Source organism: Hermetia illucens, chromosome 2, assembly GCF_905115235.1.
Source record: "Hermetia illucens chromosome 2, iHerIll2.2.curated.20191125, whole genome shotgun sequence".
In the NCBI taxonomy this organism is placed as follows: domain Eukaryota; kingdom Metazoa; phylum Arthropoda; class Insecta; order Diptera; family Stratiomyidae; genus Hermetia; species Hermetia illucens.
In genome coordinates this window covers 88,654,453-88,672,817 of record NC_051850.1, presented here as the reverse complement: position 1 = coordinate 88,672,817, position 18,365 = coordinate 88,654,453, and the positions used below count along the sequence as shown (strand labels likewise).

The following is an 18,365-nucleotide window of genomic DNA, read 5'->3' as shown; positions in this document are numbered from 1 at the left end:
TGCTGGAAGCAACCATGCTCAGGTACTTCATTGCAACCGGGTTACAATTGCGGGTTACCAGGTTAATGATAGGAGGGGGAAAGTTATAATCGTCTCTCTATCCCTACCCTGTGGTTCACTGTGTCTTCTGATGACGCAAGAACTAAAAGATCAGGTGTGCTGCTGAGTACATATTCAAGCATAACCGAATGATATGATTGTACTAGCTGTTGATCGAAACTTCGAAACGATTATCAGAAAAACGCCACTTTCTGATTGACAGTTGGCGCCTGACGCATGGGCTTTCGCAGCACAATTGTATTGTTTACAAAACTGATTAAACTGGAAGATCTCTGCTTGTTAAGGAGAACAATCCTGCAATTTTGCAAAAAAAAATAAAATATCTGGGAGCCATTTTAGATAAGAAACTTTTTTAGAACCAACATAACAAAAATGGAAGGAGCCCTCACGGCCTACAGGCTATGCAGGCGGACCTTTGAATCGACATGGTGACTTAGGCCTTACGTGGTAATACCGATAAATGTTCCAAGCATTAGACGAATGTTTGCATAAGCATGTTTAGTACAACAGGTGTAGGTCGGACACACTGCAAGCTTGCATCACTTCAAAAACTGCATGTATAACATGAGCACGACATCCGACGTAGCTCATATATAGGTATATTCAGATCACTGCAATAAAAGCAGCTCACAGACCATTGCAAGAGATATTAGAAGAACTAAATCTTGTTCTTGTAATGCCTTCAGATTATCGAATTCCCATACAACTGTTTGGTAGAAAATATAAAATTAGACTCAAGCGCAAAGAAATTGGAATAGACCAAAAGGATATGTGCCTACATTTTCATCCGAAATTTTTAGTGCCCCGTTGAACTCACTAAATTTCTTTAGCTTGAATCTATTGTGGACAGTCAGACGTTTTGACAAGTACTTACTATTTGTTGGTATGAGTGTGTCTACTTACCGTAAGGATGAATGACTCTGCGAGTCTCTGATACAAAATACGAGCATATGCCACTTTAGGAACAATTTGATAACTTTCAAAAATTTCACTGTAAATGTTCCATTGGCTATGCAATCGCAGGCTTTTTATGGTAGGTGGTATTACTTAAGCGTAGTTGTTTCGAAATAAATTCGAAATCAGATACAAGAGGTTTCGATTAATTTAAAATATGTTTGCGATGTTTCAACGACATCAATCTATTTTGATTACCTATAAGTGGTTCCGGTCACTTTTGTAGTTCGGTAGTTTTGAAAGGATTAGATACCGAAATAGAATCAAACGTAGGTGGTAATTACAACTGGTAACTGCAATATGAGCAGTGAAAACTACTTTTCGCCTAGAAAGTATAGATCATCCAAATCATACAATATTTCTTTCAAATCCGGGTATCGACCTGCAAACGGCTTTATTTTTATATCAGGCCAAGAGCAATTTTAATGGATTTGGCTTTAATTCCGTTGCCTTAATCTCCCCCTAGTGAACTTTCTATAAATGCATGAGTTCCCGAATGGCCTCTATTGTACCGGAAAAGCCACTTACTTTCCAAATGGAACGTTTTCCGTATTCGTAAATCGATCTGCGAGATTATGTAGCGATACAGACGACACTTCGGCTAATCCATAGTAATGCGTTAAATTGTACTCGGGCTGCCAGTTGGCTTCCCCCGCGTTCGCCAAGCCCAAATCCAAATAGTACTGAGTGTAATCCAACACCTGTAGGAGAAATTAAAACGAAAATTGCCTTTTAAAACTTTCCATTTTATGTGCAATCAAAACAAATGACACTGCAGAAAAGCGGAAAAGCTACAATATTAAATGAAAATCGGGCAAAAATGCAATGTAACGAAAAGAAGAAATGGAATCTCAACCAACCTGTCCTGTGTCCGTGTCGAACTTATACAATCGCATCGCCGGATTATTGGATCCCACGCTCAGCTTCCGAGGAGTAACAGATGGCGAAATCATAATCCACGAAACGGGTTTTCCTGCTTTTCACAATATCCCCCAACAAGCACGGCATCCACAGTCCCGGCGATAAGATGGGACGCCACGAACAATTTCCCAATGAAATTCATATCGATCGTGATGAACAGCCAGGATGACGAGTCCGTCGATGGCAGCCAAGCAAATACGAAAAGGAAAGCGAAAAATAAGTTTAGAGATGTAATTGGAATTTTTTCTTTTTATATTGCAATAAAATGTTTAATGTCCTGTGAAAGATCTAAAAGTCATTACTAGACAATAAAATCAGATTTCCAAGGCATTCGCAACACTTTTCCGGGCGAAGCATTGTTGCAGACAGACAGATACCTCCTTCGCCCGGTTGGCGTCTAATGGCCCCTTCCAGTAAACCGCATGAAAAGTTGTTAATCTATCGTTTTCGCCATTAGGGTTGGTGGGGGTGCGTTTCTGCCATGTAACCATCTTTCAGAGAAAGCAGAGCTCATTCTTAACAAAAAAGTGATTTATGTTCCCAATGATGTAAATGAACGGTATTCGTCTTATCAGCCAACATCGATACTGGTAGGAAACACTTGATGTACAGCATACTCCTTGCTATGACACTTTCACTGTCAATATGAGAACGTTCAAACTCCCTTAGAGTATGTTTTATAAGTTATTTAGAAGAAGCAAACAAAATTACATGAGTTATGGAATTCGATTTTTCCACATCAGAAGAATTTTTGAACTTATTAAAAAATATATGCCGTCCAATCAAGGTCTCAGATGCGTTCTAAGCATCTTTACGAACAAGTATTCGTTTCCATTTGCGTGATAGATAGATGGTGCGAGTGCCCATGGTTGGATCTGTCATAACAAATCTCTTTTAAAGCAGGGTGTTAAGGGTTTACTGCAGAGGGGGGGGGGGGCAGGCAATTTTCACCCTAAATTCTTCAGACCAATCTTCCTGACATCGTTTGTACTTAAAACGGCGGAGAAGCTAAAAGACCACTATTTTAGAACTTACGTTCTAATGCATAATCCCCAACATCTATGTAAACACGCTTACCGGGCAGGACATTCAATTGAAACTACCCTGTATCATTTGGCGGATGTAGTCCGACATGCCATAAAAGCAAAACAATTAGCACTGTGTGCGTGTTTGGACTTCGAAGGAGCGTTCAATAACACATTGCACACAAAGATACAAAAGATGGTCCACAAAAGGTGACCAACACCTTAGCAATAATCCTGAAGAAATTGCGATAATCCACGATGACTTCATGATCCGCAATTCACAGTATGCGAAATAGTTGAGGTCACTGGCTTATTGCGTAGTGTTTTTGATTTTGAACGCAAACGTGTAGTCGATTCCGAGACTTTTTTTGGGGCTTCTGGCCTCAATCCTAATGAGTTTCTGCCGACAAAATATGGATACACTATTGCACTCCAGGGACAATGGATCAGCCGAAATAGTGGGCACTTGCAGACAAAATGGCCTCGAACAGGGAAAGGACGGTCAATCAGGTTTGAAGATTATGACCAAATTCTTGGATGCACATGAAATCTTCTAAATCGGTTTCTTGAAAACGGAAAAACTATATTGGGACAGTATTATGCATTATTATTGCACTGGTTACAGGAAGTAGTTAACAATAAAGCCTTCATTTGAACAAGTTAAAGGTCCTTTTTCATCAAGGCAATGCACGGGTAAAATTCCAATGGACAAAATCATGGAATTGAAGCTCGAATCGTTAAAAAATTCACCGTTTTCACGAGATTTGCTTCCAGTGATTTTTTGATTGGGAAAATAAAACTTGTCGTTTGAGGTATAAAAGGTTTGTGTGTACTTCTTCTGCAAATGTATGTGAGCGCAGAATTACTTCTAAATGTATATGCATTTAGCATGTCGGATTACTTACTTTGGCCTAACTTGAGGGGGCCTCTTGCGAGTTTCCCAAAAACGTATTATTATTAGTTTCAGTAGATATCAAGATAGAGGCTATTTTGAGGCCTGGACACTGTATACAAGCAATTCCGTGATTTTTTTCAGATTTTTGAGTTTTTGTGTATTTTTTGGGTCCGCGCAAGAAATAGTCACTTTATAACCCCTGGACTCCCCACCTTTTCAATAAATGTCAAAACTTAAACAGGCTTCGTAAAGTACTAATCGAGGCCTTTCATCTAATACCCCAAATAACTATATTTGGTAAAAAAAATGTTACACCCCCCCCTTTGAATACATGAAGAAGGATGTAATTTACAGTTGCCAGCTCTCCACCAAATTTCGTATCAATTGGTAAAGTCGTTTCGGAGAAGAGTGTGTGCTACAGCCAGACAGACTGAATTGAACCTACCTACTGTTGAAATAAATCCCAATGAAATTTTCGAGGTAACCACTGAAGAAGTCCTGGAAGCAGCAAAGAAGATTTTCGAAAATAAAACCTTAGGCTTAGACGGCATTCCGAATAAAGCTATAGTAGTGGCCATCAAAACAATTCCAAAGCGATTTGATGAAACATCTACGACGTGCTTAAAAGAAGGGATTTTCCGAGAAAGTAAAGGCAACAAAACCTTGTGTTAATTCCGAAGCGAATAATACTTCGGGCGATTCTTCGTCTTACAGGTCCATATGCCAATTGAACGACAATGGCAACTTTTCAATTGGGTTATTTAAAATAGGCCTGTCCCGATCACAGAAAGGAAAGATGGTCTCTTAAATTGGCAATTTGGATTCCGAAAGGAAAGACTTACTAATGCGATCAGTATGGTAACGAAAATTGCGTGCCATAAGAGATTAAGAAGAACAAGGTTCTCACAAGCGAGGAAACTTTTGAAATCAGATCTTGGCTGGAAGATGTTTGGGCTGCCAAGCCAAAACAAACAAGCTAGTTCTGGTCACCAAGCAAAGAAAGCAAACGTTGATAAACATCAGGATTGGTGAACACATAATTCGTTCGCAACCAACGCTTAAGTACCGAGGAGTAATGATTGACCAAACACTGAATGAATCCTGAGAGTTTAGTAACAAAGGCTTGCGGAGTTGCTACATTACTAGTAAAAATGTTACCGATTTTAGGGGGTCCTAGGAAAAGTCTCCTTATCTCGTGAGTTGAGCGAACAAGAGAAAAAACGCAGCCACATACCGATTGAGTCCATATCGAAGGTCATGCGCTTGCTATGCCTCATCAGATGAAGCAGCATGTGTGATAGCAGCTCCCACCGAAATAATCTTGGCGAACGAGGATCGACGCTTCTATGTTTTTCTGTCAAGGTAGAAAGGATGTAATGCTAATGAGAAAATGTAGTGCTTCCAATTTGTAGTTTTGTGGAAACAAGGTTTCGAGAGAGAAGTGTCTCGTTTTCCAAGATCTGCGGCATCATATCTAGCATTGACGCTGACAACTGGCTCCTGCCCGGCATAAGCCGCACATAATGGATTTAATGTTTATACCTGAGAGGGTATCTCCGTATAACGAGGGCGGTTATATATTCCATGCAGCTGTGCACCACATATTTTTTTAATAAAATGAACCTTCATTTCTCAAAAATAGTTGAAAATAGTATTGTAAACGACTCGCTACTACTTTTTTCCTAAACAGGCTTCGTTCTTGGACGTTATCCTTGAAAATCATGCGCCATCCATCGAATGGAATAAGACTTCAAATTTCAATATCTCCAAACATATAATTAATTTGTGTCTTTGTTTGAGTTATGGTAATTTTTTAATCAACGCTTGCTTTAGTCTTATCAATTGCAATGCTGACCACATCGCCTCCTACAGTGTACTGTCATTACGGTAAATGAAACGCTCTTACACATTTCAATACCCTGATCCAATTGGATTCTTGTGCCAACGATTATTATTATTAATATTATTACAAGTCGGCAAACCGGAAGCTGGATGATTCAGGTATGAAAGGTTTTGCGTTTCTTTAAGTGGCTTCATTGCATTCATGTTAAAAATGCAGTTTCACACTATATTTTAAGGACCATTCACCCAAATAATTTGATAAAGAAAGTACTAAATTGATAATAGTCACTTTCATACTCTTCGCACTAGAAATTAAATATAATTAGCGAGTATGAAGAAGGTCTAGATATGAACAAGCTGGGATACTGAACGCTGAACGCTTCGGATATAGAGGAAATAAGTAGAGAAAGTTTGACATTTCAGGTGTGAAAGGTTTTGTTTATTTCTTTTATAAAAACATTTGAGGGGACATTTTTCCCATTACTACCTACTACCTACATTACTAATATATGCATATATTATGTGAGAATATCAACTTTCGCGTGACACTGACATTCAAAGTCTTGAATTTACACAGAAGCGACAATTTTGGTTTACTATAACTGTATTAGTAATGATCGGATTTCACCCAAACTCGGTAGGTAGGTGCTATAGCCTATATTGCTGAAAATTCTCCGATGAACTTGAAGCGAGTTTTGCAGTCAATTACTACAACTTATAGTGATATACTATTATTAACTTTATTTGAACAGATATCGGCATGGAGAGTATTTCGGAGACTAGGTACGATATAGTGGATGATTTTGCTGAAATTTTTCGGTTGGGTAGTCTTTGCGAATGGGTCCGTGAAAGAAATGATCGCTTTCGAACCCCGCACTCCCCATCTTTTCAACAAATGTGTCCGGTTTCGGAAGGTATTAACCGAGGCTTTTCATTTGGTGAAAACAGATTACAGCCCGCAATCATTCCAAATGGAGATTATATCATCACTTCCAAGTCGGCCGTTAAATATTTGGGAGTGATGATAGACGCGAAGTGGTCAAAAGGTAGTACAGGCCCCAGGGCCAAACGTGCGTTGGTACATAAGATGAAACCTGGAAAAAACCTCCACGTGACGACCGCTGGGAGCTCTTTCTTAACAAAAAAATGCAGAGGGAGAAGGATGCAGGCGAGTCTCCCGCGCCTACAAACAGGACAAATTGTACCAACTGGTCCTCCAGGTGGAAGGTTGGGTAGGGCCGACAACCCTACATGGAAAACAACTTGTTACGAAGCCACAACAGGAGCCTCGGACTGGACAGATTACACAACGACGAACTCGGCAACGACAACGGAATAACGATTTGCGCATTTTCTCATGCCAAGCAGCTGGCCGATACCCTGTTCCAATATAGAGCTGACCTAACAGCGTCGCAGGAGATGCGTGGGACACGGACCGATTTCCTGGAGAAGAGTCACTACACCATATATTATGGCGACCATCCAGCAAACCATGTGCTCGGAGTAGATTTCTTAGTCAGCCAAAAAATGAAATCTGCTGTTATCGGTTTTGAAAACATAAGCGAACGGCTATGCACTCTATGCTTGCGAGGCAAATTTAGAAATATAAGCCTAACTAACGTACACGCTCCTGCAGAGTTGGAGAAACATACCTTCTATGAGGCAGTTGAGCGGGCGCTGGAAGCCTGTGCCAAGTATGATATCAAAATCATACTTGGAAATTTCAACAGCCAAGTAAGGAAGGAGCCCTTATTCAGTCGCTCCCATAGCTTACAGTAGAGACGGAAGCCGCATTCAGGCGATATGTTGGCTTCCATAGCTTACATCAAATGATAACGGACTGCGGATTATTCAATTAGCAGTGTCACACGAAATAGTTGTTGGAAGTACCTGGTTTGCCCGGGAAGCGATCCACAAACATACGTGGGCCGCTCCAGACCCTGTTTTGAGCCTTGACGAATCACCATCATCATCAACGGCGCAACAACCGGTATTCTGTCTAGGCCTGCCTTAATAAGGAAACTCCAGACATCCCGGTTTTGCGCCTAGGTCCACCAATTCGATATACCGAAAATCTGTCTGGCGTCCTGGCCTACACCATCGCTCCATCTTAGGCAGGGTCTGCCTCGTCTTCTTCTTCTACCATAGATATAGATATAGATATTGCCCTTATAGACTTTCCGCGTGGGATCATCCTTATCCATACGGATTAAGTGACCCGTCGACCGTAACCTATTGAGCCGTATTTGATCCACAACCGGACGGTCATGGTATCGCTCATAGATTTCGTCATTGTGTATGCTATAGAATCGTCCATCCTCATGTAAGGGACCAAACATTCTTCGGAGGATTCTTCTCTCGAACGCGGCCAAGAGTTCACAATTTTTCTTGCTAAGAACCCAAGTTTCCGAGGAATACATTAGGCAAGATCATAGTCTTGTACAGTAAGAGCTTCGACCTTATGGTGAGACGCTAGCCTTGATGAATGTCAGACTTTTATCTGGCGTCGCACATTGGTCAGCGTGAGCCTAGTCAGTCTTATCAATTTCGTCGGGATACCGAATTCTCTAATGGCCGTGTACAGTTTTACCCTGGCTATGCTATTATATGCGGCGTCAAAGTCGACGAATAGATGGTGCAACTGTTGTCCATATTCCAACAGTCTTTCCATCGCTTGCCGCACAGAGAAAATCTGGTCTGTTGCTGATTTGCTTGGAGTGAAGCCTCTTTGGTATGGGCCACTGATGTTCTGGGCGTATGAGGCTATCCGTCCTAGCAAGATAGCGGAGAATATCTTATAGATGGTACTCAGCAACGTGATACCTCTATAATTGTGCACTGTGTGATATCTCCCTTTTTATAATTTTTAGATTTTTTTAGATAATGCCTCGCTGCCAATCGTCAGGCATTGATTCGCTATCGCTAATTGGTCGCCTCCATATTTAAACAATTCGGCCGTAATTCCATCGGCTCCTGGCGACTTATGATTTTTTAGCCGATGAATTGCACGGACTGTTTCTCCTAAACTTGGTGGTGGCAGTATTTGTCCGTCGTCTTCAGTTGGCGGGACCTCCAGTAGCCCATGAAAGTACTCAACCCATCGCTCCAATATGCCCATTCTGTCGGAATTCAGATTTCCCTCTTTGTCTCGGCAGGATGAACATCGAGGTGTATAAGGTTTCATCCTGCTGATTAGTTGGTAAAATTTCCGCGCCTGGTGCGGTTGCTCCCTGTACTTTTTTCGTTCACAGACATGCTGGTTCTCCCAAGCTCCCTTTCTAAGTCTGTGAAGTCGCTTCTCTGCTCGACGGAGTTCGTGATAAGTCTCTGCGCGTGCCCGCGTTCTTTGAGCTTTGCTAGCTTCCAGCGTTGCTAGCTTCCATTCATCGTCAAACCAGCCGTTCCGACTCCTTTTGCGGCTGGGGCCAAGTATGTTTGTGGCCGTGTCCATGATAACGTTCTTCAGGTGATTGTGAAGAGCATTTATTGATGCTTCATCTTCACGTCCTCTGTTGACTGCGGTTATTGCGGTATCCATTTCCCTCTTGTAGGTGTCGCGGAGGGTTGTGTTGTGGATGGCTTCAGCGTTCACTCTCATCTGATTGTCAGAGGGGATTCTAGGTGGTATTGTTATTCGAGCTCGGAGCTCCATGCCAACGAGATAGTGGTCCGAGTTTAGATTGATCCCCCTATATATTCTGACATTCATCAAGGCTGAGAGGTGGCGGCGTTCGATCAACACGTGGTCAATTTGGTTGAAAGTGTCCCGTATGGAGAGGCCCATGTATGTTTGTGGACCGCTTTCCGCGCAAACCAGGTACTTCCAACAACCATTTCGTGTAGCCCTACTAATTGAATAATCCGCAGCCCGTTGTCATTTGTATTTTGGTGTAAGCTGTCGGAGCCAACGTATCGCCTGAATACTGGCTCCTTCCCTACTTGGCTGTTCAAATCCCCAAGTATCATTTTGATATCATATCTGGGAAAAGCTTCGAGGGTTGGTTCTACTGCCTCGTGCAAGGTATCCTTCTCCGACTCTGCAGTCTCCTCTGTAGAGGCGTGAACGTTGATGAGGGTTATATTTCTAAGTTTGCCTCGGAAGCGCAGAGTGGATAGCCGTTTTGTGGCTGACTAAGAAACCTACTCCGAGCACATGGTTTACTCGATGACCGCTATAATATATGGTGTAGTGGCTCTTCTCCAGGAAACCGGTCCCTGTCCCACGCATCTCTTGTAACGCTACTACATCAGCCCTATATTGGAACAGGGTATCGGCTAGCTGCTCATCAGCTTCATCTCTGTACAGGGAGCGCACGTTCCATGAGAAAATGCGTGAATCGTTTTTTCCGTTGTTGTTGCCGGGTTCGTCGTTGTGTAATCCGTCCAGTCCGAGGCTCCTGTTGTAGCTTCGTAACAAGCTGTTTTCCATGTGGGGTTGTCAGCCCTACTCAACCCCCAACCAGTAGGACCAGTTGGTACGATTTGGCCCGTTTTTAGGCCCGGGAGACTCACCTTCATCCTTCTCCGTCTGCAGCTTTCCGTTAAGGAAGAGCTCCCAGCGGTCACCACGTAGAGGTGGAGATAGGGTTTGGTAGTGTAGAGCTGTTGGTGTTGGTTCAGCAAGCATTTCCCAGGTTTTATGCTCCATCGTGGGTACCAATCCACGTTTCGCCCTGGGACCTATACTACCCTTTGATACTGATATACAAAAAGCTGAGAAAGTTTAAACAAGTCGAAATACTTGGAGCTTGACACTTCGAGTATTATGGTTTTGTGTGTAACTTTTGTAAGAAACTTTCTATCCACATCTTTTCATTCGTACAGAGGTAAAAATTTAACATATTCATTGAGATGTCTCCAAACTCCCACATCGCCCTTTATATGAGTTCACTTTCTACGATGATGAGATCACACATGGCTTAAGTTCTATTCATACGATCAGCACCTGTCGTACACAAAAGAACTGTTGCATATATTTACTATGAGAGTATTCACAATACTCAGCAGGATGCAATAAATATTTTTTCCCCGTAAAATCGAGAAGCCATTCCACTCGAAGCGAGGAAGCGTATACGTTTATTTTGAGGACTAGATTTCATATAGATGCACCAATGGTTTTATGAATATTTATATGATTATATGAATCTCAATGACAGGCGGGGAGACGGACAAATGGACAGGCAGACATTGAATCGATTTCAATACGGTTTTGTTTCATACAAAAGTATAAAATGGCGGATTTTCGACCGGCCGTCGTCATTAAATTGGTTGTAATGCCCCAACAAGGCTGTTTTGGGAACGTTGGAGTAAAGGAGTCCTTACAAATGGTACTGAGTATGTTATAATTAGATTGCAAGTTGGAGGCATTCGCGAAGAAGATGCTTAGTACCCACTCAATATCTGAGCTGCTAAATATATTCACATTCCCTATGGTTGGTTAATTACGACAGTCCATAAACCAAACATGTTTATTTGCTGGGAACAAACATCGAACGATTTGATTTTGATGGAACAGAAAATCTGTTGCGAGGACTGCTGATGAAATTCATCAGGCAGATATAATTGGATAGGGCGAATATGTTCTAATCGTAGAACATACTGAGATAAACGAGAGAGTCCACCATATGTTAGCGGAACCTACATGCTTTGAAACCATTACTTGAAGTATATTGTACAGAGGAAGTTGGGAAGTTTAGTTCTCGTATTTATTAGGTTTCTAGAGAACCTATCGTGAACTGTATGTATTTGCTCATAGAAAGCATCTCTCTCCACTATATCGGAAATCTCCGTTGGTGCATTGTATTGTACAGTTGTGCTGCTTCTTAACCTGGATCGACATCCAGCTGCTAGAATCCTATCAGAAAGCAGTTTCCAGGTCAAGAGAGCGCACCTTGCTGTAACTGTCAGTAACAGCCCCAAACCGGGTTCGTATCGGCTACCATTTGGATTTCCTTATGTTTAAAGTACATCGCCACAAGTGGGAGAGGAGGAATCTCCACAGTCCCATCATCTTATCTTGCTCAGAAAGCAGGTTCGTTTCGATAGTCAAAGGTCGTAGCCGCGAAATCAGTCCTTATCCGATGCGTTGTTGACGTTTCGGTAGCATGATAGTTGCGAAATTGGCACAGATTTCCTTCCCTTTTAGCAGCAGGAAAGATTTTGAGTGTATTCTGAAGGGAAGGGGGCAAATCGAAAAAATGTTTATGGCATTCTTTTGCATATTTTTTAATTACAGGAATATTCTCATTGAATTTGATAGCCATGGGAACAGTAGGCTCGAAATTATAGCTATTTACAACAGATTACCTCGCCTATACTTTCGAACCTTCATTCTCGTACATACGGTTTGCAGCTGCAAGATAAGCTATTAACATTTCAAATTTTTTTCTCCCTTTCATTAAATATGGTTTTAGCCGACAAGTATGCTAAAAAATTAGATTCCAATTGGCTCAGGGGCTGGAAGTGTGTTGGAGTCTTTTATTCAATACCGTAAAGCTGTATTACAAGATTACATTGCCCTATAAGAAGCAATAGATGGTTTTTCACCAACAATCTATCACCTTTTCTTAAAAAATCAATAAAATATAAACAATTCGGGAAACAGACAGCTAAACATGTCAGCTAGAAAAGGTTTTGTGTTTCCCTATGTGAGGAAGTATTACCGTTCCGTGTGTACTCAGTTAAAAATCTAATTGCCCTCTACTTTTTAGAAAAACCGTTTACTCAAATAATTTGATGTATTGATAACAGTCAACCTCATGGGCTTCAGACTAGGAGCTCAATATTATTAGCAAATGTGAAGAAGACAACTTACAATAGATACAAAAATTTCGTACTCCTGGGATGAACTTACTACTATTAGGAAGTTGATTTCAACATATATCGGAATGCTATTTGAGGATTAAATTTCGTATAAGCGCACCATCCTGATTATTTTCAGATTTTCGCTTTGGGCAGTTTCCGGAAAAGAGTCCTGTCTCACTTTAAGTACACAATCACACAATCACACAATCAATTGATATCAGTTTTGGAAAGTATTAATCTAGACCTTTCACATAACTACATTGGTTGAAAAAAAATTGTACATCCCCTTTTTGCATGTATCGGCCCACTTTTAAACCCCCACTCACTGTATACGTGGGATTTCATAGGTCCTATCTGTCCACCAAGTTTCGTTTGGATCGGTTTAGCCGTTTTTGGAGAAGAGTGCCTATGATAGACAGACAGACAAATTTGTTTCACACATAACCTTAAAAAGGGCCCATCTAATGTGTAAAGGGTAAAAGTGCCAAAGAGAAGTAACTTTTTCATAGATGGGTCTTTAATATTTCACTTAACTGTCAATTATTCCCGCTTATTTTGACGACAGCATCTTATTTGTATGGCGTAGGCTGCAGTAAATGGGTTTGAATTGCAATAACTTTGATAATAGCAACCGGATTTCTATGAAACCTGGCAGTATTATACGCTGTTTGGTACTTCTCCATCTGTCCACCAAAAAGTGCCTGCGACAGACAGACAGACAGACAGTGAACCAACTTTAATAAGGTTTTGTTTTATACAAAACCTCAAAAATGAAGACTGTTTGAAAAAAAGTCGAAAAAATCGACAATTTTGGACTTTTTTCTTTGTAAGATTTTCATTTTCTCGTTCTTTTTGTGATATTGTGAAACATTATCACGTCCGACACGCTAGTAAAGTCGGTCTAGTGAATCCTGGGGGGGATAAGACTTCGAGTAAAACGTTTTTCACTATTAATTAGGTACCTTTTTACAAAAAATAAGTTTTAACATCTTGAATTGATATACTCCTGCTCTTCTTTCTCTATACGCTACTTTTTTTAACGAACGCGCTTCCTTCGCCGTAGCTTTTCCGCTCACTGCGATCCTCCCTTCATCTTTTTGTACCGCGTATTGGTAGGATTTAAAGGCAATTTGGCAGTCATTCTTCATTCAATCCGACCTGTAAAATATGCATGACCAACTCACGATTTTCTCACCCCCGCCCAAAACGTTTTGTTATAACACCCGCTATTTTGGGTGTTGTTTCTCAAACAAAAATACCGGTGCAGTAGGCGCCTGTATATAACCCCTTAGGCCCCAATTCGCAGGGCTGTGTTATGTTGATATCTGTTTTCCTGTTAATTCCGTAGGCATATTTCGGAGCGCGCATGGAATGGATCCCATTTTTGGTTCGCGCGATAGTATAAGGAAAAATCCACTGAACCAGTTTAAAGTATGCCATAGTTAACGAACTTAGAATTGTGAATTTTAGAAGACTTTTTCCTTTAGAAACAACAAGTCGGGAAACCGGAAGCTAAACGCTTCAGGTATGAAAGGTTTTGTTTATTTCTTTTATAAAGAGATTTGGGTGTGCATTTGTCTCATTAGCATGTAGTACGTAAAATATGCATATATTATGTGAAAATAGCCACTTTCAAGTGATATTGACATTCATAGTCTTGAATTTGCAGAGGAGCGACAGTTTTGACTTAGTATTACTTTGTTAGTAATGGTGCGATTTTCACCAAATTTGGCAAGATCATGCTCTATGCTGTAGCCTATATTCTTGCAAAATTTTGTGATTCTAGGGTGAACTTAAGGGGGGTTTTCCTGTCAATTACTAAAAATTATAGTAATGTACTATTATTAACTTTATTTGAACAGGTATCGGTATGGAGGGTATTTCGGAGCCTAGGCACCATATAGTGACAGCCCCCTGATTTTTTTCAGATTTTTCTGTTGGGTAGTTTCTGAGAATGGGTTCCTTAAAAAAATGACCACTTTCAACCCTCCGCACTCCCCACCTTTTCAACAAATGTCAAAACTAAGACCAGCTTCGAAAAGTACTAATCGAGACCTTTAATTTGATACCCCACATGACTATATTTGATGAAAAAAAAATTTACACCCTCCCTTTGCATGTATGGGGACCCCCCCTTAAATTCGATGTAAAAGGATGTAACTCACTATATGCATGAGCGTTCACAGTTCCCACCTTTCTACCAAATTTGGTGCCAATCGCTACAACCGCCTCCGAGAAAAGTGCGTGTGACGGACAGACAGACAGACAGACAGACAGACAGACAGACGGACAGACAGACAGACAGTAAACCGATTTTAATAAGGTTTTGTTTCACAAACAAAACCTTAAAAAGCTTGCCAACTTATTAAAATTCAAAATTGTGCAGTGGATTTTGATCAAAACTGGAGAAGTGTATGGGTTGAATTGATTATAAGTCACTTGAAAAGCCTGTATACTACCCCGCGCAATTCGCTCTTGTTGTGCTCTCTCACTGCAACATCTGCATGCTGCGGCCGCCATTTGTTTTTTTTAATTGACAGTAAAATAACCCCTGCAATCCTTGTTTTCAATGAGCATTCTAAATTTAATTTACAAGATTATAAATTCGCTCGACATCTAAATCGAACTCGGTTTTAAAAACTCCAATTAATTAAAAACAAGTCGGGAAACCGGAAGCTGGACGCTTCAGTTACGAAAGGTTTTGTGCATTTCTTAGTACGTAGCATGTAATATATGCATATACAATATTATGTGAGAATATCCACTTTCGGATGATATTGACATTTATAGTCTTCAATTTGCAAAGAAGCGACAACTTTGACGTATTATAACTTTGTTAGCAATAGTGCGATTTCCACCAAACTTGGTAACATCATGCTCTATGTTACACCCTATATTGTTGCGAAATTTCGTCGTCCTAGTATGAACTTCAGGGGGGTTTTGCAGCGAATTACTAAAAATTATAGTAATATACTATTATTAACTTTATTTGTGCAGATATCAATGTGGAAGGTATTTCGGAGCCCAGGCACCATATAGTGGCAGCCTCTTGATTTTTTTCAGATTTTTCGGTTGTGTAGTTTCTGAGAATGGCCCCCGTAAAGGAATGGTCACTTTCAACCCCCCGCACTCCCCACCTTTCCAACAAATGTCAAAACTAAGCCTGTTTTCGAAAAGTACTAACCGAGACCTTTAATTTGATACCCCACATGACTATATTTAATAAAAAAAAAAAATTACACCCCCCTTCTGCATGTATGTGGACCCCCCTTAAATTCAACGTAAAAGGATGTAACTCACTGTATGCATGAGCGTTCACAGTTCCCACCGTTCTATCAAATTTGGTGTCAATCGCTGTAACCGTTTCCGAGAAAAATGCGTGTGACGGACAGACAGACAGACAGACAGACAGACGGACAGACAGACAGACAGACAGACAGACAGACGGTAAACCGATTTTAATAAGGTTTGTGTTTACACAAAACCTTAAAAAACTAACGAAAATGCATTACCCATAGTACTAAGCATCTAGTTCCAAATATTAGAGTTTTTATCACATTCCGGCTCGCAGAAACCTCTTTTGGGACTATAAACCAAACTTCTGCTTTTTATGGGACACTTCCAAAGGCTGAGAAAGCCCAAAGAACAAGATTATCCTAACATCAACGAGATGTGCACATGAAATAGGGAAATAAAATAAACCCTGGATCACACATGTCATATAAATGTATTTAGATTTCATCATTCATGTCACTTACGGCCCTAGAGTGGGGTAGTAGGGAATCAAATGCTAGGGGGCGCAGTTTATTAGAAGCTTTTGCGCAGATGGACATGGTTTTGGCTAACGAAGGTGCTGTAAACACCTTCCAGAAAGGGGGGTCAGGCTCAGTTGTAGACCTGACCTTTGTCAGCCCTTCGCTGGCGCTTGGTATGTCCTGGTGCGTCAGTGAACGCTACACCCACAGCGATCACCAGGCAATCTTCTTTGAGACATGTGTCGAGCCACAGGGCAAAGAGCTATCATGCCCGAAACCGAAAAAGTTTTCAGGCTGGTCTGCAAAATCTTTGGATGAGCAGAGCTTTTTAGAGGTGTGGTTAGATCAACCTGATATAGCAGGCGCCTCTACGGAAAGATCCGTCCATCTGGCTCAATGCATCGCCAAAGCATGTGACGCGTCTATGCCTAGGAGGTGCTCATTCCCCAGTAGAAGACCAAACTACTGGTGGAATGATGAACTGGCCGGTCTTCGATCAGCCTGCCACCGAGCCAGAAGAGCGGCTCAGAGGGCGGTAGGTAGAGTCGATCAGGGGCAGAAAGAGTGCGCCTATAAGGCAGCCCGCAAAACCCTCAAGCTCGCCATCCAGCGAAGCAAGACAAAATGCTTTAAGGAGCTCTGCTCAGAAGCGGACATCAACCCGTGGGGGAGTGCTTATAGAATAGTGATGGGACGATTTAGAGGCCGCTCCTCTCCGCAGATCACGTGTCCCACCCTCTTGCTGAAAATCATCCAGGGGTTATTCCCCCAGCAAGAGGAGAGCACCGACATATTCCAACCACCTCTGAATATGACGGCAATTCCTCCAGTCACCAGAGTCGAGCTGCTGGAGATCTGCAGCAGAATAGGAGACAATAAAGCGCCGGGCCTAGACGGAGTACCGAATAAGGCCCTTAAGCTTGCCGTGAAATCCAGGCCGGACATGTTCGCTGAGCTGTTTGAAGCGTGCATGTCCGAAGGAATATTTCCGGCGGCTTGGAAGCGACAGAAGTTGGTACTTCTGCCTAAGCCTGGTAAACCTCCAGGTGAACCATCGTCATACCGACCCATATGTCTTTTGGACACGGTGGGGAAAATGTTAGAGCGGGTAATCTATAATAGATTACTCCCGGTTGTTGAGGGCCAAGGCGGCCTTTCAGATAGGCAGTATGGGTTCCGAAAAGCCAGATCAACCATTGATGCCATCAAATTGGTTACTGGCTTGGCCGAAGATGCAATTCACGGAAAGGGTAGTACCAGCAAATATTGCGTGGTAGTAACCCTGGACGTGAAAAATGCATTCAATTCGGCCAATTGGAATCTAATACGCAAATCCCTAGCGAAGATTGGTATTCCGGCCTATCTCGCTGCTATCGTCGATAGTTACTTAACTGAAAGGAGGCTATGGTATGACACTGATGACGGACCGCAGGAGTACGTTGTTTCCGCCGGTGTCCCACAGGGCTCCGTATTGGGCCCACTACTGTGGAACATCATGTATAACGATGTACTTAACCTTCCCCTTCCGGAAGAAGCCACAGTTGTGGGTTACGCTGACGACATAGCACTAGTTGTTGTCGCAAAGCATCTTGAAGATGCTGAGTTATACTCAAGTGAGGCAATCAGTGCTGTCAAGTGCTGGTTGGAGAGCTCTGGTTTGACGCTTGCGGAGGAAAAAACAGAAGCGGTCCTCATCACGAAGCGCCGGAAGAGAAATTACGCCTGTGTTAGAATCGGGAATCATATCATCACTTCCAAGCCGACCATCAAATACTTGGGGGTGGTGATAGACAGGAAGCTCAGCTATAAGCAACACTTACAGTATGTTTGTGATAAATCATCCACTGCTAGTATGGCCCTGGCGAGGATGATGCCGAACGTGGGAGGGCCACGGCATACCTCTAGGTTGCTTATAGCCAGGGTGGTGACCTCGATCATGCTCTATGCGACCCCAGTTTGGAGGGAGGCGTTGTGGATGTCAGGGAATGCTACCAAACTGAGTTCAGTCTACAGGAGGACAGCCCTGAGGGTATGCTCTGCCTTCAGGACTGTCTCAGATGATGCAGCATTCGTCATCTCTGGAATGATGCCGATTGACATCTTGGCAGA

General features: G+C 41.9%; 1 protein-coding gene across 6 annotated transcripts in view; it reads right to left on the bottom strand.

Annotated features, from left to right (window-relative positions):
* Positions 1-18,365, bottom strand: part of LOC119648666 (acid sphingomyelinase-like phosphodiesterase 3b) — a 594,559-nt gene that overhangs the window by 51,857 nt on the left and 524,337 nt on the right. For 5 of the 6 annotated variants that reach the window (XM_038050452.1, XM_038050448.1, XM_038050449.1 and 2 more), the window contains 2 exons: positions 1,875-1,990; positions 1,543-1,715 (listed from right to left, as the gene is read on the bottom strand). In XM_038050452.1, coding sequence (XP_037906380.1) covers positions 1,543-1,715; positions 1,875-1,990 — 289 coding nt within the window. The remainder of the gene's footprint in view (positions 1-1,542; positions 1,716-1,874; positions 1,991-18,365) is intronic. The other variant, XM_038050451.1, reaches the window with a different exon arrangement.